Below are 19512 nucleotides of genomic sequence, written 5' to 3' on the forward strand. Positions count from 1 at the left end.
TTGCCACCAGGCCTTGAGATACCTCCAGAGCCGGGCGCAGCCCTCCTGCAGGCACCGTCCCAGCCTGCACGGCCCCGGGGACGCCCGGCCACCCGTCCTGCCTGCGGGCACCCGCTGCTGGGGACTGGGCTGTGCCGGGCTGCTGCCGCCCAGGTGCCTTGGGTCCCCGCTTGTGTCCTTCTCCATGGGGCTGCTCTTCTCCAGCCCCACTGGGTCTGCTGCCAGCTGACTTTTTGTAGCTGCTTGTGTCTTGTGTCATGTTCTTGCTCTCTCCTCGTCCTCATCTGCAGCCTCATCTCTCTCCAGTAGCCCCCATGGCAGCTCCACTCTCTGCCCACTGAGCCCACTTTGGCTCCTGGCTGCCGCAGCTTCGCCTCCACCTCCGTGCAGGTGGGGGGCTGGTAGAGCACCTTGGGGAGGGTCCCACCGCACCCCGACGTTGCGACCAGTCCCTGATCATCCTCGAGGGACTGGGCGGGTCCCAAGCGCTTTTACTTGCCATGGCTGCAGGCTCACGCTCTGCGATGTAGAGGAAGCTGTCGTGGGAGGAAACGCGTCTGCAGGTCAAGGTGGGGTCCCATGAAATATAATATCCCGGGTAGCTGCCACAGGCCCTCCGTGCTCGGCGCCTTCGCCCTGGCCCTGCAGAGGAGCAGGGGTAAGTGAACCTGCCGCAGCCCGGCCCCTCCGGCGGGACGGGCAGGGCACGGGCTGAGGGGCTGGGGCAGGATCTGGGGGTCTCCCCCGGCACTCGCCCTGTCTCCAGGGTCGGCACAGGCTCCTTCATCCCTCTGTGCTTCAGTAGATTCGTTGCCCGGGAAGGAGGCGGGGTGAGCTCAGGGCTGCTGGGGGGTGTCAGCCGTTTACAGGGTGCTCGGGGCTGGGACCGCTCAGCGCTCGGCTTCTCCGTCTGGGCCTTTGTTTTCTCTTTCTGTTGTTTTGCCTTTCTCCTCATCCCCTGCAGGACCCCAAGAGCTGGGTGAGACAGGAGTATCTCCCAGCCCCGCACCACAACCCCCACAGCCCCCCACAACACCCCATGCCACCCCGCCCCCCAGCTCGGCGCGGTGCGGCGTCACCTACCCAGAACCTCCTGGCCCCCGACATGGCCTCGCTCAGGATGAGCAGCAGCCTGAGCAGCAGCATCGGAAGTGTCTGCTCCCGGGTGGGCTTGTTGTCACCCGCCACGGCTGTGGCCCCAGCGCGGCTGCGGCCTTTTATATTGGGGCAGGCAGGTGGAGCCCCCTTTGCGACACCCGGCAGCGCCCCCCTGCCACGCCCTTCCCCCTGCGAGGCCTCAGGAGCCACGTAGGGACCTTCACGGGACCATCTTTGTGCCCCTTCCCGGTGGGGGGGTAGCGACTAGCAGGGCATTGCCCGCCGATCCCTCTGCGCCTCCAGACTTGCCCTTTCCTGACGAGCCCTGGCTGAAGGAACGGCCGCACCCGCTCTGGCTGAGGGGCCTCCGACTCTTGTGCTGTTGGAGAATGGCTTCAAGAACAAGGAGATGGCAGCATGGAAAAACTGTTTAGAGATTAAATACAGGGTGATTTGTTACGTCTACGCAAAATAGATATTGCTTGAGTTGCTCAGCTACTATCTCCTGCCTGGAACTGAAGCTGCCCCCCTACCTGCGAGAATGCGTATGTCAGCAAAAGATTACTCCAAGAACCCACCCAGACTGGCTCAGCGGTTTGGCCCGGACCCAGGGCGCGACGGAGGCTGCGCAGGACTTCAGGGTGAAAAGGTCAGCAGTGAGGAAGGGGAGAAACTTCCTCTCCACGACCACCGACCCTCCCTTCACGCCCCCTGCCCAGGACATTGAGAGCTCATTGCGCAGGCGTAAAAGGGAGGAGACCTAATTACAATAAGAAGCGAAGATAGGCGGAGATAGAACATAAATATGTATAGGCGTTCTATGTATATGCAATTCTCAGTGGATATAAGGATGTAAGCCAACAGAATAAAGCTGAAGCTTGCTCTATCATTCACATTGAATCGACTGCTTGCTTCCTCCGCTCGTCGAAAGTTCGTGGACTACATTGTGCCACAGCGACGGCGGCTCTTTCTCTGCTGGAAACTCAGGTTTGGGTGTTGGGTACTGAGAGCTTGCGTTTGTGAGCCCAAAGTCTCCAGAAAAGGGGGGAGCTGCTGCCTGCTCGCTGCTGGCTGCCAGCAGTTGGGGCTCAGTGCTGTGAGGGGCCTGGGGCAGGATTGTGCCCAAGGACCTCATGTTTGCAGCTTGGGTGGGTCCATCCCGGGGAGGGCAGAGAACCAGCAGACACCTGGGGAAGCCCCTCAGGGACTCTCCCCCAGACAGTGTATTCACACAGGCAGTAGATCCTCTTGAAATAGGTGTGTATTTTCGGATATGACAGGAAAGTTCCTTTCTTTTCTTGTCCATAACAAGCGTGCCCTTGGCTTTGGGCATGGCTGTTGGGTGGAATGATCCCCCGAGCACCCAGCGCTGCAGCACAGCCTGCCTGCCTTCCAAAACTTCCAACTGAGCCTCAGAGGGTTCTTCTGAGGTCCAATTTATGGTAAGATTTGGTGACCCAGATGGGACACTGCTGCTGAATCTCGATGGACCCGTGCATCATAGGACCCGCAGCCGGCACCGAGGGATCCTCGGGGAGATCCTCTGATCCCTGGGCCGAAGAGCTGGGAGCAAATTCCCATGTCAGGTGAAAGGCATTCTGTCAGGATTTCCGGTTGCCTGCCTGCCAGAGGCGGCAAAAGCCTCGCCAGGTTGGGCCCGAAGGGCACCGAGGGCTTGGAGTCCCTCCTGGACAAGTTCTCCCAGAGGAGAGCTCAGGGGATGCCTGGTCTGAAACGCTGTGGGTGCGAGTGTCGGCTGGTCTGAGCTGCTGTGGGTTTGAATCCCACGAGGTCTGAAACTGGGCCGGGGCTTTCAGTCCCCTCTGGGAGAATTGTGGCTGCGGGTCGCACCCGCTGCTCCTGGTAATTTTGAAGGATGTGCTGTGTGTGATGGACGGTACGCTGTTTGTTCATCAAAATCACCAAAAAGACAATGGAAAGGTGAACTGTCATATGAACTGTTGCACATTATATAGAACTAACAGCAAGTGCTTAACTGAACTAACATGATAAAATGATATTGTGTAAAAGAGTGAAAGAAAGGGGAGGGGGGGGTAATAAGAGAGAGAAGTGTCTGTACTTTATAAAGCATGAACAAGCACGTCCATAAATCTCCTTACTCAAGACCAGTAATGAGACTAGACCACCGCCCATGATTTGAAGACCCCGACCCGTAATTTTCAGCAGCATCTGCGCAAGCGTAAAGGACTGATAAGCTAATTTCCGTACGAAGCGGGAGTAGGCGGGTTTAGGTAAAGTATATGTATAGGCGTTTAATGAACATGCAATGCTTTGTAGTATAAAATTAAGACAAAATTCCTTGAGAGGTGCGGGCCGTTGTTGGAGCAGGAGACACCCCGGCCACCCAGCGCTGTTTTGCTTGTTGCCGCTTGCTAAATAAACTGGAAACTCTGACTCAGCCAATTCTAAGAAGTCAGTTTATAACACTGGGTGTACTGGATTCCGGTTTCTGGATTACGTGCTCTGTTCACTGGATCACAGTTGCTGACTTTGTGCATTGGACTACGGCTTGTGGTTTTGTCTGTTAATGAGACTTAAGTCAGGTTGTTTGATCCCCATCTAAAACTGTTTTGGTCAAGTCTCCCATGGGGGTATTTGAAGGGACTGGGAACAAACCCTGGGAGGTGCGCTCAGCAAAAGCCCCTGGCGAGTCGATCGCAGAGGATCTGCCAAGCAGGCTGGCCCGGCCCCACCAAGCCCCCGACGTGCCCTAGAGGGGGATAAAGGCCCCGTAGTGGGCATGAAAAGTGTGCTGGGGCAGAGAGTCTGGGCTGTTCCTGCGTCGGGAAAGGTCAAGCCACGGCTGGGATTGCTTTTGTCGCGGGGCCGGGTGCCCTGGGGGGGTCGTGCAGGAGGACGGAGAAGGCAGCTGTGTGCCCCAGGGGATTAGATCTGAGGTGAAAGGCTCTGCTCCCCCGCCCCCTGCTGCAGAGCTGCAGATGGGGCCGCAAGGGCCGGGCACGGCCCCATGGACAGGAGGGTCACCCCCCCAGAACCTCCCCACCCCAGGCAGGAGAGCCAGGTCACCCTCCAGGGTTTATTTAGTTTGGGTTTTGTTGGGTTTCTCAGGCGGGGGGTGGAATGGGACGATGTGGCCCTGGCTGGGGTGGGGCTCCCGCTGTCAGGTTCCTCTTGCCTGGTGCGGCTGGAGCTCCCACCCTGCAGCTGTGGGGGGCCAGGTGTCGGGATGAGCCGCTCTCAGGACACACCCATGGCCACCATTGTCCCTGGAGCGGGCGGGGGGCTGTGGGCAGTGGGTGCATCAGGGCGATGGGTCCAGGGGGCCATCAGGCAGCTCGGCCCAGCACCAGCACGCTCATGAGGAAGACCATGAGGAAGAAGACCCACATGAAGAAGCGGTCCATCACCTTGGCCACCTTCTTCCACTCGCCGGTGCGGCGCTGTGCAGCTCGGTGGCGTCGGAAGCAGCCGGCGATGTAGCCAACGTTCGTCAGCAGCCCATCGTGGTGGCACAGGCAGCGGTCTCGGGGACAGGCTCTGGCCTCAGCACCCACTTCCCCCCGGCCGGGGCTCTCCCCCAGCCCTGCAGCGTCCCCTCCATCCTCCCGCTCGCCCAGCGCCCGCCGGGGGCTCTTGCAGCTCTCGCCCACCTCGTAGACGCAGCAGAGCCGGGCCATGTGGTGCAGGATGAGCCGCCTGGCCCAGGGGGGCACGGGCCGGGCCCCCGGGCCACAGTGGTGGACGTTCATGATGAAGATGGTCAGCGCGGTTGAGGCCGTGATCATGGTCATGGTGGCGATGTAATACTTCCCTGCGTGGGCAACGGACGGTGATGCCGCGAAGGGGTGGAGAGCCCCACCCTCCCCTCCCCTGGCATGGGTGCTGCCCACCCACCCCCCCGCGGGTCCCGCGGGAGGGTTCTGGCTGCCGTCGAGGCTCACCGATGAGCGGGACGCTCTCCGAGGGTGGCATGCTCTCTGCCACCAGCAGCTGGAAGACGGTGAGGGCCAGCAGCACCGTCACCCCCAGCGAGACCTTCTCCCCCGAGTCAGCCAGCAGGTAGAAGCCGAGCGGCGCCAGGAAGGAGACCATGATGCAGGGCAGGAGCAGGTTGAAGATGTAGAAGGAGGCACGGCGGCGGAGGAGCAGGGTGTAGGTGACGTCGGGGTAGGGCTCGGAGCAGCAGCCATAGGTGATGACGTTCCTCGTGGCCGGCATGCCCAGCACCTCCCACTCCACATTCTCCACGAAATCCGTCAGGTCCGCAGTGTCCAGGCGGTTGTGGAGGTCGATCTGGTTCCCATTGTAGGTCCAGGAGCCGAAGGTGAGGCGGCAGCGCTGCCGGTCGAAGGGGAAGTAGGAGACGTCCACCTTGCAGGAGCTCTTGGTGATGGCGGGCCAGTCCCACATGATGAGCCCGTCGGAGCGCAGCACCACGTTGGTCTCCATTGAGCCGCCGAAGCGGTCGTCGGCGCTGGGGGCGGGACGGCCATAGGGCCGAGGTGGCCCCGAGCCCCACGTGGGCCGGGGCTTTGCAGGGCCGATCACCTGCCCCCGACGCCGTGTCCCCTCCCCGCATCACCCTGTCCCCAAAAGTGTGGGCTCGGGGGTGCCGGCCCCCCCCCGCCCTCGTCACCCACACCGGGAACGCCCCGGGGGCCCAAGGTTGGAAATATCTCCCATGCAGCCCCTCCCCAGTCCCAGCCAGAGCCCCCCCAGCTCCGGGAGCCGTTGTGTGTGGGGGGGTCTCCAGCACAACCCACTTGTTGTAGAGGATGACGTCCGGCCGCCAGACGTAGCTGCTGGGGATGCGGATGCTGTCGATGCCGCCGTAGGTGTCCTCGTCCCAGGCGAGGTGGGCGTCCAGCCAGGCCTGGCGCACCCACAGGTAGGTGGTGAGGACCTGGTTCCTCTCGTCCTGCCGAGGGCAGTGGGTGCGTGCGGGGACAGACCCTGGTGCCACCCCCCCCTCAGCCCCCAACACTGCGAGGGTTCTGGGGGAGCTGAGCTGCCTTCCAGGGTGCTGCTTGTGGGGGGGTGGGAGCGATCTGAGTCACAGCACCCCAGAGTGATCCGGGTTGGAAAAGCCCTTGCAGCATCTCCAGTGCCACCATGACCCTCCCCCTGACCGTTCCCAACTGCCCCAGATCCCTCAGCGCTGGCTCAGCCCGACTCTTCAACCCCCCCAGGGATCCCGGGGACTCCCCCCTGCCCTGGGCAGCCCATTCCAACGCCCAACAGCCCCTTCTGCACAGAAATCCTTCCTCAGAGCCAGCCTGACCCTGCCCTGGGCAGCTTGAGGCCATTCCCTCGGGGCCTGGCGCTGGGGCCTTGGCTCCAGAGACTCATCCCCCCTCTCTGCCCCCTCCTGGCAGGGAGTTGCAGAGGGCCAGGAGGTCTCCCCTCAGCCTCCTCTGCTCCAGACTGAACCCCCCATCCCTCATCCAACCTCACGCTGCCGGGGGCTGTGCTGGTTTTGGGGGGCCTGAGCTGTCTTCAGGTGGTCTGAGCTGACCCGGGGGCAGCTGGGCTGGTTTTGGGGGGTCCTGGCTCGTTTCGAGGGATGAGCAGGACCCGCTGGGGAAGAGCAGAGCCCAGCTAAGCCGTGGCCAGGAGTGCGACGGGGCCGGTCCCGGTTTGGCTGGGCCGGGCCGCCGGCGCTGGTGCCACTCACCATGTCGATGATCTGGGAGAGGGTGACCTGGAGGGTGACGCTGAGCGCCCGCTCTGTGTCCTCCACGGGCCGCAGGGCGCTGGAGTAGTTGGCAAAGAGGTCGTGGAGCAACTTGTAGGCGAATCTGCCCTGAGCCCCCCAACAGCCTGCGGGGACCCAGAGTGGGGCTGGAGGGGCTGCAGGCGGGGGTGCAGCCAGAGCCCTCCCCAGGCACCCCCAGGAACCAGCTGAGTGCGGCCGGGGGAGCACACGGGGACCCCCGTCCCTCCTCGCCACCAGCCCGAGCCCCCCAACTCCACCGACGCCGTCCCCCACCCAGGGCTGCCCGACGTGCGGGGCTGCCGCTGCTCGCAGGGCTCAGGGGACCCTCTCCCCGGGGCCGGGGGGGGTGGGGGGGTGTCAGCGCCCCTCACTGCCCCTCCGCTGCTTACCCGGGGCCAGGAGGCAGCCGGCGAGGCAGAGGGTGAGCAGGGGGCCAGCTCCGGGCTCCATCCCGCCGCGTTCCCGCCCCGCGCAGGTCTCGGGGGACACGGGGGGGTGCCCGTGCTGCCTGCGAGCGCCGGGGTGACGTCAGGGCTGGGACAGCGCGGGGGGGCACGGCCCCCCCCAGGGAGCGACGATCTCCGTGCAGCGAGCCCTGTGCGGGGGGGGGGGGCGGGACGGAGGGTCCCCAGCCGGGCCCTGGCAGGGGGCCGGGACGGGGTTTGGGGGGTGACAAGGGCCGCGGCTCCGTGCTCTGGAAAGCACCGTCTCCAGGGGCCTCGGGGCCTGGGGGGCTGCGGGCTTGGGGGGTCGCTCCCCACGACCCTGGCTCAGAGCGAGCTGGGAAAGGAAACCTCAGGGCGGAACTCAGGGAGACGTGGGGGCACTGAAGCCCACCGAGGCCGGGGCAGGGCTGGTGGGAAGAGCCCAGGGTGGGCGCTGGGGGGCCCGGGGCGGGGGGCCCGCGGTGCCGGACATCCCGGTCTCCGGCCTTGGTTAAAGAGCGAGGAAAGGGAAGAGTGTTCCCATTGAGAGCAAAATCCCGGGAGGTTAAGGGACGCGCCCAAGGAGACGCAGCAGCAAGTGGCAGAGGTCCCTGCCGCAGAGGTGCCGGAGCGTCGCCCCAGCTCCGGCCCTGCGGGAGGCCGCCGGCTCCCGCTGCCCCCGGCCCCTCCCTGGCACCTTTCCCACAGCGGTCCCCGGCAGCAGACGCCAAGCAGGGCGCCGATCGGTTTTAAGGCTGGAGGTTTTGTTTCCCGCCGGTGAATTATTCATCCCCAGCGCCGGGTCCCGGCCTCTGCCCAGGGCGGCAGCTGGGGTTGCAGGGACGCGATGAGGGTAACGCAAGAGGCGCAGCCGGCTGCCCCGGCTCCCCGCACCGCGCCGGGGGCACGTGCAGCGCCCAGGGGGCACCAACTGCTGCTGGTTTTACGGCTGCTCGTGCCCCTCACTGGGGAGCAGGAGCCCCCCAGCCCCCTCTGCAGAAGCCAGGGGCGGGCACCCGCTATCCCCCCACCCTGGGGTGCGGATCTGTGCCCAGCCGAGGATAATCGTCTGTGGTTTGTGTAACCCGGCTTTGGACACGCCGCTTCCAGCCTTGGCGAAGCCCTTCGGCCTCGCACAGAAAAGCGCTTCCCGCCCTTTGCCACGACGCCGGCCCCCCGCTCATCCCTCCCCTCTCCAGAAATCCCTGTTCCAAGCCAGGGCCTTCCCCTCTCCGCACCCCCTCGGCCTTCACCCCACCCTCCTCTCCCTCACGCCGCAGGAGGTGCCCAGCACCCGGCTGCAGCTCCCCACCGGCTCCCCCCGTCCTCCTCCGCTTTTCTTCCCGCTGGTCTTCCACAGCGCTGCAGCCTTCCCGAAGGGTCTTCCAGGCTCAGGCCCTCCCTTAAGTCTGCTTAGGCCCAGTCTAACCAGTAAGAGCCACGACGAGACGCAGCCACGGGGCTCCCAACCAGAAAACCTACGTAAAAAGCAAAGGAAACAGTGGGAATACTATAAACATTTTATTTATTGTTTTCAAAAAGACAGGAAAATAATCTAGATCATTTATTAATAATTTTTTTTTAATAAAAACCTTTACATAACCCCCATGCATCGAGACCTTCGGTGAGCCAACGCAAAGCAGCAGCAGGCGGGCTGGAAGCCGCTGGCTACTGCGAGCCGTGGCAGGAGGGGCCGCCGCAGTAACCCTGAAATCAGAGCAGACCGAGACACGTTTGGTTTCTTTCTTTTTTTTCTTCCTCTTCTCCTTCTTCCAAAAATATTCAGTTTCTAAACAGAGCAAGAGTAGAGGCTGGACCCAGCGGAGCTCGGGGAGGGAGCCGGGGGGTCGTGGGGGGGACGGGGGCTCCGCTCAGTGCCCAGGGAGTTGGGGGGCTGGGGGGGTGTGATCGGTTTTGGTGTGGGGTTTTTTCCCCACTTTGGGCGCACAGTTTGCCCCCTCCCAGCAGAAACCCGGAGCCCCAGAGCGCGGCAGGGCCGGGGGGGTGTCGCTTCGCTTTGGGAGACGGAGAAGCGAAAGGCGGTTGCACGTTCCCCACTTACCAAGAGGAAAAGACGCTGCTGAAGGGGATTTTTACTCCCTCGGCACGCTCCCCCCCACCCCCCGGCGCATTTTCACCACAAAGCCCCGCTTAACGCCCCGCTTAGAGCCAGGTGGGGTGCAGGGCGCGGGGCCACCTGCCCTCGGAACCATCCCAGAATTCATCGAAACGTCCTCGGCGCCGCGACGGCGGGAGGGGAAGGACCTGCCCCTCCCCAGGTAGCAGCTCGGGGCAGGCAGGATGGGCAAAACGGGCTTTGTTGGTTCTAGAAGGGGGGGGCACGGCGCCGGGCAGGAAGGTCCAACGCCTCTCACCGCTCCCCCAGGTGACACACAAAATAATAATGAACTCCTGTGTCAGCCCACGGAATCAACTTTTTTTTTTTGAAAACTTCAACAGAAAAACCTGTGCGGGCAGAGACTCGGTGGTTCGTCCTGCGGACAAGGTGAAAGCCCCACACCCTGTCCCTCGGAGGAAGGACGGCGGAAGGACGGGCCCTCAGCGCGTGGTCAGCTCGCGCAGGTAGGACTGGGTGAGGCCGCGCAGCTCCTCCAAGGCGTAGTCCTCGGGCATGGGCAAGCGCCCGACGTGGGGGGCCAGCAGGCGCAGGGGCACGCGCTGGGGGTCCGGGGCGGCCTCGGCCAGGGGCTGCAGGCTCAGCACCACGCGCAGCAGGTTGGCCACGCGTTTGGCCATGTCTGCGGGGAGAAAAGGGAGAAAAAGGGAGCGTCGGCGGCGCGGCACAGCTCGGTTTGGGGTACCGCAGGGTCTGGGGTGCACTCAGCAGCGATTCGAGGGGAAAGTCTGCAGGAGCCAGCACAGGAGTGAGTGTGGCAGGGGGTTGTTCTTTTTTTGCAGAATTTGGGGTGAATTCAGCAGTAATTCGAGGGGAGATTGCTCCTGAGCGAGGACAGGAGCTCGCCTGGCAGACTTTTTTGGGGTGAATTTAGCAGCGATGCAAGGGGAAATTCCTCGGGAGCCAGGACAGGAGCTTTCCTGGCAGAGCTGCATGCAGGGCAAGTGCTGGAGCAAGCCCCGGCTCCCCTCCCCACCCGCAGCCTCCCCATCCCACAGGCGGAGGAACAGCCACACCGACAGCCCGCAGCGGTGGGGCGTAAAACCAGTGTCCCCGGGGGCTACCGGCGTCCCTGAGTCACTGTGTTCTAACGGAGAATAAAGTCTCCCATGGGGGTATTTGAAGGGACTGGGAACAAACCCTGGGAGGTGCGCTCAGCAAAAGCCCCTGGCGAGTCGATCGCAGAGGATCTGCCAAGCAGGCTGGCCCGGCCCCACCAAGCCCCCGACGTGCCCTAGAGGGGGATAAAGGCCCCGTAGTGGGCATGGAAAGTGTGCTGGGGCAGAGAGTCTGGGCTGTTCCCGCGTCGGGAAAGGTCAAGCCACGGCTGGGATTGCTTTTGTCGCGGGGCCGGGTGCCCTGGGGGGGTCGTGCAGGAGGACGGAGAAGGCAGCTGTGTGCCCCAGGGGATTAGATCTGAGGTGAAAGAGCCAAGGACCTGACCTGTCCCATCCCCCTGTTCCTGCAGTGGGTGCCCCGCAGCCCCCGGGCTCTGGAGGGGGCAGGAGGCAGGAGCAGGGTGCAGGCAGGCACAGTCCCTGCCTGCTCTGGCAGGAGCGGCTCTGGGCCAAGCAAACGTCCCCGTCGTGGTGCTTATGGACACGGGGCCGCACAGAGGGGACAAAAACAAACAACATCCGTAAGGTTGTAGATGATCTTCTGACAATATTTCCGTCAGGCAGATGGTCCAGAGGTGCACTCTCCCCACAAGGTACGCACCTAAATTCAAGACAACAACAATGAACACAGAATTACCGCCTCCCGCTAGAGGAGGTATTTCACCTGTGACACTTAAAACCCTGAGCCCGAACACACAGCAGCAGTGATGACCCAGCGGGCGGGCACTGGGCCCTGTCCTTCCTCCCCGGGCGCTTCCCTGGCGGGTGGGAGAGCTCCGCGCTGCGCAGCATCACCTGGGCTGCGTCTCCCACACGCAAAACAACCGCACAACGGGGCCCCTTACACTTACTGCCGACACGACATAGAATGACAAATACTACCAACATCAAAACATCATTCGGGATACTGAAAGCCATTGCTGCACGACAGCGTCAGCACCTTCTCTGTGAAAAACTGTCGCTTTGGCGGGGGTGGGTAGGCGGGCGCGGGCCGAGAGCGTGGTGCCGGGCTCTGCGCCCGGGGGTCGGGCGGCCCCGGAACCGGAGCCGTGGCGGCGGCAGCGCCGCCGCTGCTGCTGGCGGCGAAATGGACCGGGTGCGTCCGCCCAGCAAGCGCGAGGTGTGCAAGCGCGTGGCAGCGGAGCCGAAATCTGCTTTTGAGGAGACTGGCAACGCCAAGGAGGTGACCGACACCAAGTACAGCTTCCTGGATGGGAAGGGCTCTGCCGTCAAGTACACGCAGTCGGATATCGGAAAACATCTGTAAGCGGCTGCGGGATTACAACCTGCGTGAGGAGAGGAGCGGCAGGAACAGACTCGCCAAGGGCATGTCGGAGACGTTCGAGGCCCTGCACAACCTGGTGCACAAGGCCGTCGAGGTGGTGACGGACATCCCCCGTGAGCTGTGGAACGAGACCTCTGCTGAGGCGGCTGACCTCAAATGTGCTGGCGGAGGAGTACGCAGACGTGATCGAGGACTGGCACGGGCACCACCAGACGGAGGATCTCTCCCAGCTTCTCTGCGCTGACCACGTGCGGGAAGGGAGGACACAAGCTGCCTGGCAGAGAAGTGGCGTGGCAAGAAGGGTGACTTGGCGAGCGTGCGGGAGAAGCAGAGCAAGAAAAAGAGCAGGACGGAGAAGGGCTGGAAGGACGAGAGCGAGGGAGCTGCCGGCCTCCCGGCAGCGGGGGAGGCCCTGGAGGAGAGCGGGCCCCAGGAGGAGGCTCGGCTTGCCCACAGCCCGGCCGATGAGCTGTGGGCGTGGGGGCTGCCCTGCCGCATCCTGTGGGTGACAAAGGAAGGGGGACTGGCATCGCAGCGGGAGCGACTGCGGGGAGGCTGGACCGATGTCCGGGTGGCCGGAGGGCCCGGCCCAGCCTTGCCCGCCCGGGTGCGGTCCTGCGAGCAGCGGGGTGAGGGGGGCCGTTCACGGAGCCGCCAGCTCCGCGCCTGCAGGCGGGGGGGCGCGAACGCTGAGCACAGAGATCCACGCGCTGGGTTTTCCAGACAGAGTTCTGTGCTGGCGTCAGTGCCGTTTGTAAAAGCGCCAGCCAGTTCCATGGGACTGACTGATATCCAGGAGCGACTGCCTCCGGCGTACGTGTTGTAAATGACTTTTGCAGCCCGTCCTCATTAATGCTCTTCTGTAGTTCTTTAATAACAGAAAAATGCCGTCCTTCCCAACGTGGCTGATGTCCCAGCTCATAGCTTACAGGAGCAAGAATCTTTCTCGCCGTGTCCCCATGCCCTTGCGCCAAGGCTTCTCACCTCACTGTTACCCACGGATCATCCCCAGCTAAGGAGAGCACAGCCCAGGTTTTTTCAGGATTTACAGCGTCAGGGTCTGAAAGCTTATCACAGCCAAAAGACCCAGCATATAAATCTTGCTCCCGGGGTTCAAAACCTGCATCCTCGCACTCTGTGTTCTCATGCTCTGTGTTAACAGCCTGGCCACGTTCATTATTTTGGGTTTGGGGGATTTTTTAAAAATTATATTGGGGAACTCTTGGTGTTTAAATCTCCAAAGAGAGAGATAAAAGAAATATACAGAAGATGGGGACAGCACTCAGCGTTGAAAGGGGGAGGGACGCCCCTCGCTGAGGTTTTCCAAAATTAGGGAAAGATACCTTTGGCACAATCATAACAGAAAAGGAAACTGATAATATGGTGCCAAGAGGAATGGCCATTCCTGACAAGAAACAGAGGAGGAGGGCCAATGGGTGTACGGCCTCCGAAAGGAACAGTTACACCCCATCAGCAGAAATTGCTCGGAATCATTTTGGAGGATTCTGAGAGTCAAGATATTGATTCTCGGCATGTCTAGTAGAATGGGGGTCAACCAAGACAGAAAACCTCCTGGATAAAAAGTGAAGGGAGTTGACTTCCTCCAGCTCCTGCAGCTGAAGAATCTGAACCGCCTTTCAGAGTGCTGGCGTGTATCCAGCGCGTCTGGATTCCAGCCCAAAGCCTGGAGCGGGCCCTGGGGCAGGCGCCGGCGTCTCTCCAGTAACAGCAGCCAGGGGACACGAGCCTTGGAAACAAGGGGATTTAGTCGCTTGGCAGGCAGAAGCGCCTCGCTTACGGGCTGCTGCTGAAAAATGTGCTCAGCCGGGAATTGTCACCCCTGACTGGAATGATAGGAAAACTATTACAAGAACTATTTCAAACAGAGGAAAGGGAAAAGATTTTCCAACAAAAGTGAGAGAGTAACTGATTTGTCAAAAGTTTTGGAATGGAGACAAAGATCAGACGAGCACCGAAGTGATTATTAGGGCCGATTGAAGGCTACTTTACTCATTATGGGGCATGACCCCTGAAAATTTCCAAGAGCCACTAGCTATTTTGGGGTTTTGGAGAAACTCACGCCAGGCTGGCAAGGTGAAACAGTCAAATCTTGAACGTTGCTGGTTTTGCTTTTGACCGGAGAGGTGGCGAAAGGTTAAAACTTGAGAAGAAGCAAGAGCAAGGAAAGAAAGAAAGCGAAATTAGGTTGCTGGCTGCAGCGATTGCCCAAACCTATAACCCAAGAGGGAGAGGTCGGGGATTTCCCCGAGGCAGAATGAGGGGAAGGCGGACGCGAGGCAGAATTCCTCCCATCTCTCAATATGCCAGTTCTCTAGAGTGCTTCTGCTGTGGGAATCTGGGCCGCAGGCAGAGAGAGAGCCCGCTGAGACCCGTGTCTGCACAAGGAGGATCTCCACCTGCCAGACCTCCTCGACCTCACTCATCTTCTCTGGGAACTGAAAGAACAACGGGACCCCTTGGAACCAAGGTACACGAGCACGGTCAGATTTCTGCAAAGGTAAACAGAATCGTTTTGGGTAAGGACTTGGTTTGGGGTAACTTTGTGATCTCTCCCAATTCCCCTACTGGTCTTCTGGGCCTCTACTGAATTTTGAAGTTCCTCACATTCCAAATGATCGTACAGAGAGCAGTAGGGGAAGCGATAAAACATGGATCTACCCCTTTGACGAGACCTTTTGCAGGAACTTGGTACATTTATCTCCTTGGCTCTAACAGGGATTCGGTCGATTTGAATGGGCTCAAAAATAATTGAATTGGGAGGTCAAAACCCAAATGATTTGAACGATGTACGCTTTGAATTGGCTGCGGCTCCCAGAGAACTTTGAAGTCCAACAGGAGATGCAGTGGGATGGTTAAAATCAGCTGAGCCAGTTGTGATAAAAACAGAAGGAGGGACGACTCCTTCAGCTTGGCAATATCCAATTATAAATGAGGCCATTCCCAGTATAGAAAAACAAACTGTGCGGTTTTTTTAAAAGAAGAGTTTTGAAGGAGTGTCGTAGTCCTTGTAACACTCCAATTTTACCAGTTAGTAAACATAAAGCAGATAACGATGGAGATGCTGAATATAGATTTGTTCGAGATTTACGAGCTGTACATGAGCAGGTCACGGCTTCACACCCTGTGGTACCAGATCCTAGGCTGATTTTAACACAGATTCCAGTCCGGGCACAGTATTTCACGGGGCTTAATCTTACAGGAGCTTTCTTTGGCGTTCCAATTGCAGAAGAAAGCCAATCAGTCTTTGCCTTCACGTGGCACGGGAAGCAGTTCCCCTGGGCTAGGTTACCACTAGGATTTTACCAGTTCTCCAACAGTATTTTCTCAAATTTTGAAAAATTATTTACAAAATTTGTTTTTTCCAGGTAAGTCTGCCTGGATACAATATGTTGGTGATTTGTTACTGGCAAGCAAAACTAAGGATGACTGTATCAGGCATTCTGAGTATCTGTGTATCCAGCTGGTTAACAAGGGACACCGTGCATCTCTGTCCAAGTGACCGCTATGCGCAAACAGCGGGCGAAATATCTTGGGTTCATATTAAAGCCAGGACTTCCTGATTATTCAAAGCCTTTTACATTCTGTTGTGATGAAAAGAATTGCAAGAGGGGTGTTAGTACAAACTTTAGGACCACACGAACGACCTGTTACCTATTTTTCTCCCAAATTAGACCCAGTGACTGAAGGAACTCCTTTTTGCATTAGAGCAATAGCAGCAGCAGCTGGAACGACAGAAGAAACCCCAGGACAATTGTCCGAGGACATCCACTAACGGTCTGTGTGCCCCATTACGTAGAGATACCGTTAAAACAATATGCAGAGAAAGCTTTCTCTCCTCAAGGGGCGCACAGAGACAGTCCTATCCTTGGCTAATCGTTTGAAGTGGGAAAGGTGCAATACATTGAACCCTGCCACCCTAATGCCTTCACCCTCCCATGGAGAGAAAGATAACCAGAACCGTGTTCAGTTATGAAGCCAAAGCAGCACACTGCGAGACGGTTTACAGGATCAGCCTTTAGATAACCCTGACTTGAACCTCTTCACGGACGGCTCCTCCTGTTATGCAGGAGGTCGCAGATGTCCCCGGTTTCGCAGGGGCTACGGAAACGCGGGTACTCTCGGCGGGACCTTTGCCTGCACCTTTGGGGGCACAGGGAGCGGGAATAATTGCTCTCACGGAAGCTGCAAATTACGCAAGAGGACAAGAGGTAACATTTATACGGACTCTAAATACGCTTTTGGTATCTGCCACGCGACTGGGACTTTATGGCAAGAATGGGGCTGCTTACCATCAGCTGGGAAGACTATGGCTCATGGCAAGCAGCTCAAGGCATTACTGGAGGCGCTACAACCACCCTCTGAGATTTCTGCCACCTGTATAACAGCACCTACCCAGAGGCAAGATAGGATTTCAGAAGGAGATGCTTGAGCTGACCAAGCAGCCAGAGCCGCAGCACGACAGGTGGTGTCTATCGTGTCATTATCACATCGTGAGGCGATATCGAACTCCCGGAGATAAAGAAGTTACCTGAAGACCTCCCTGGCGAAGAAAAGGAGCAGTGGATCCGGCCTGGAGCCCAGCCACAAGGAGAACAACGGGTGCTCAGTCTCAAGCCTCTTCTTCCACAAAGGTATTTGTTACCGGTGACGCGATGGCATCACAAAAACACTCATGGGGGGCCAGAGAGCTTAGCACTCCCGATTCAAAGACTTGGGGCTGCCCCGGGAATTAGTGCAGCAGCCAAAAGAATCTGTGAAGGGTGTAAACTTTGTAAACAATATGCTTCTGTATGAATTAAGGCACCCAGCGGAAAAAGACCTCCAGCCACCTTTCCTTTTCAAAAGCTCCCACCTGACAGTGCTGCCATGCCAGAAACAATGGGCTACTCTGCCATGTTAGCGATAGAAGCTTTTCCTACTAGGAAAAAGGAGGCAAAAGCAGTAGTAGAAATTTTACTGAAGGAAACAATTCCCAGATACGGAGTTCCTGAAGTCACCGATTCTGATCGAGGGGGTCATTTCAGAGCTGCAGTTTGAATTCAGATTTATAATTCCTTTGGCATTTTTTGTTTCATACTCATCTGGTATTCAGAATCATCTGGTCAAGTAGAACGAATGAACAGAACCTTAGAAGAAAAATTAGTTAAGGCTTGTAAACAGGCTTGCCTAAAGTGGCCTGATGCTTTACATGTAGTGTTCCGGGATATAAGGAATACCCCAAGAAGCCAACTGGGATTTCCCCAGCTGAAATTTTATTTGGGAGAATACTTGCTGTGCCTGGTACAGTCTTTTGGATGGAGATGAACTGGTTACACAATATCTGTAATATCTGCACAATTCTTTTTTTTAAAAAACACACAATCCTGCTGATGGGTATCAGGCACTTACCCCGAGATTGAAGTTCATGACATCCTGGTTTCCGAACTTAAGGACCTGGTTAAAGAAAGTAATTGTCACTGTTCTAACAACTCTAGTCATACTAGTCTGTGTGACTGACCGGTTTCAGTGCTGCCCTGGTTGTGGTTCTTTTATAAAGCAGAAAATAGAGAGATGTGGAATGATAAATAAGAAGGATCGCAGGAGTGCAATGGAAAAACCAAAGGAGGGAACTCGTAAAAGGAAGAAGCTTTAGAAAAACTCCTTTCTCTCAGGATATTGTTAACAGCAGGAAAAATTAATAAGTGGCTATCGTTTGACAGGTTTAATTACCAGCGCCCAGGCGCTCTGGGAACAATCCTGACAGTTTGAGATTGGTCAGAAGCCGAGTAACCGCGATGACCCGCGGCCTGGCGGCCCTGCTGCTCGCTGCCCCCACCCGGGGCCGTGCCCCCCGCCCCGGCAGCCTGAAGGGACAGGCCGACGCCCCCCGGCAGGCCCCGGTCCCCTCCCCGCGCACCTGCTCGGAGGCCTCGGCCTCGCAGCCGCAGCCCCTGGCGAGGCGCAGGGGGGCCCGGCCGGGCGCGGGGCCGCTGCGGGCTCCGGGAGGGGCCCGACCCCCCCAGCCACGGGAGAGCGGCGGGGGGGAGCAGGAGCCGCACCCAGGGCCCCCAGGGCTCCCGGGGCCCGCCAGTACCATTAGTGTCCCCAGTGCTCCCAGTGTCCCCCAGTACCCACAGTGCCCCTGTGGGGCCCCACCCGTCACCCTGCTCAGGCAGAGCGGCCGCGGAACCCCCCAGGGGCTGCCCAGTGGGAGCACTGGGGGTACTGGGAGCAGAACGGTGAGTCTGCCGGGGCTCAGAGACCCTCGCTCCGGCTTTGGGCAGTGCGGGTGGGTGTGCGGGTGGGCGGCGGGCAGGGGTTGAACCCCGCCGTGCTGGGGGGGGCCTGCAGGGATCCCCCACCTCCGAGGCAGCGGAGGGACGGGGGGAGGCTCCCTCGGCACAGCACCCACCCCCCAGACCAGGATCCCGTCCGCAGCCCAGCGATTTCCTTCTCCCAATTCCTTGTCGGCGCCCCTTCCCGAGACGGGGCTCCCCGCTGCCCGGCCTCCCTCCCCTCTGCTTCCCCACTCCCGGCCCCGCGACCCCGGCACCGGGGCAGCCGGGGAACGAGGTGCTCACCTGGGGGGCGGCTGAAATCCTTCCGCCTCTCTGGCAGCTCCCGCAGGGCTCAGGATGGGGTGACTGGCCCTGGCTCTGCCTCCGCCTCCTCCTCTTCTGGCGATGGCCCTGCTCCGTCCTCACCGCGTACACTGCCAGGGCATTGCTCGGGGTGTTTGTCTTCTCGCCGGGAGCGCCCGACACCGGCGTGGGCTGGGCCTCTGCTTCGGCGGCAGCGCCCGCCCTCGGCCTTGGAGCGGCTGCAGTTTCCGTTGAGGACCTGGCAGGGGCCGCAGCCTCTGGGGTCTGTTCCCAGCCCCAGAGCCCTTCTCTCCCCTCGGAGGGCACGGAGAAGCCTTCCTTCAGCAGCACCCGGTAGGCGTGGGCCAGGCCCCAGCACGTCGCCGCGACCCGCGCTCCTCTGCAATTACACTTTCTCCAGAAAATCCCCGAAGCTCCAACGAGGGAGGAATAGGGCAGCCAAGTTCCAGTGCCCCGCAGGCGCCCGCGGGCCCAGGCACTTGCCCGGGCGACCCCGCACCCCCAGCCGCTCGCAACACTCCAGCCCCGGGGCCGAGCTCCGGGGGATTCTCTCCAACAGCTGCTTCGCCCCCAACCCAGCCCGAGCCGCGGGCAGGAACACGCCGGCTCCCAGCAGCGAGGCGCCGGCAGGGAACGCCAGCAGCCCCGGGACCCTCGGCACGCCCGGAACTCTCCAGCACAGCCGCACACAGCCCCCGGGCCGCCTCCCGCCCGACAGCAGCGCCGGGACCTGCCCGCGGCGCCACGGGGCAGCGGCAGCGCCGGCACGCCGCTCGGCAGCCGCGGCGACCAAACCTGCGGGGGCCAAGGGACCGCCGGGAGGCGCCGTCTGTCCCGGCTCAGCCCCGAGGCCGGGCGGGGTCTGAGCCCGGCCGGTGGCCGCTCCCCACGCGGCCGGCCGCTCCCCTCCCGCCCCCCGGTAACACGCGGGAGGGACGCGGCGGCGGGAGCCGCCGGCGGAGCGGAGAAGCGGCGCCGGGCCGGTCCCGGCCCCGCGCGAACGAGCCGCGCTCCCGTCCCACGCGATGGGCAGCCGCCCCGGCCACTGCGGGCCCGGAGCCCAGCTCCCCTCCCGCCCGGCCCGAGGCCCGCCCCCTCTCCCGGCCGAGCCCGGGGCGGCTCCGCAGCGGGGGGCGGGCAGGGCCTTTC

The 19512-nt window shown here is 60.5% G+C and overlaps 1 protein-coding gene and 1 pseudogene across 2 annotated transcripts; one reads left to right on the top strand and one right to left on the bottom strand.

Annotated features, from left to right (window-relative positions):
- Positions 1-4137: 4137 nt before the first annotated feature.
- LOC141966650 (neuronal acetylcholine receptor subunit alpha-10-like) lies at positions 4138-11431 on the bottom strand. 2 transcript variants are annotated; one of them, XM_074919623.1, is made up of 5 exons: positions 11272-11431; positions 6755-6883; positions 5844-5998; positions 5022-5554; positions 4138-4891 (listed from the first exon to the last, which is right to left on the bottom strand). In XM_074919623.1, exons 1-5 carry the CDS (start codon positions 11392-11394, stop codon positions 4407-4409), a joined length of 1425 nt encoding a protein of 474 aa, XP_074775724.1. In that variant the 5' UTR covers positions 11395-11431; the 3' UTR covers positions 4138-4406. The 2 variants fall into 2 exon arrangements, with proteins under 2 accessions (XP_074775724.1, XP_074775733.1); XM_074919632.1 differs by lacking the exons at positions 6755-6883; positions 11272-11431 and having other exon boundaries at positions 5022-5418; positions 5844-5940.
- Positions 11432-11497: 66 nt separating this feature from the next.
- LOC141958774 (protein canopy homolog 3 pseudogene) lies at positions 11498-12921 on the top strand (annotated as a pseudogene).
- Positions 12922-19512: the final 6591 nt, after the last annotated feature.

This window comes from Athene noctua, chromosome 1, assembly GCF_965140245.1.
Source record: "Athene noctua chromosome 1, bAthNoc1.hap1.1, whole genome shotgun sequence".
In the NCBI taxonomy this organism is placed as follows: Eukaryota; Metazoa; Chordata; class Aves; order Strigiformes; family Strigidae; genus Athene; species Athene noctua.

Coding starts and splice junctions, on each gene's coding strand:
- LOC141966650 (XM_074919623.1), bottom strand. CDS start 11,394: ATGGCTTTCAGTATCCCGAATGATGTTTTGATGTTGGTAGTATTTGTC. Junction 5,555..5,843: donor GACGTCATCCTCTACAACAA/GTGGGTTGTGCT, acceptor TCCCGCCCCCAG/CGCCGACGACCGCTTCGGCG. Junction 4,892..5,021: donor GGAGAGCGTCCCGCTCATCG/GTGAGCCTCGAC, acceptor TTGCCCACGCAG/GGAAGTATTACATCGCCACC.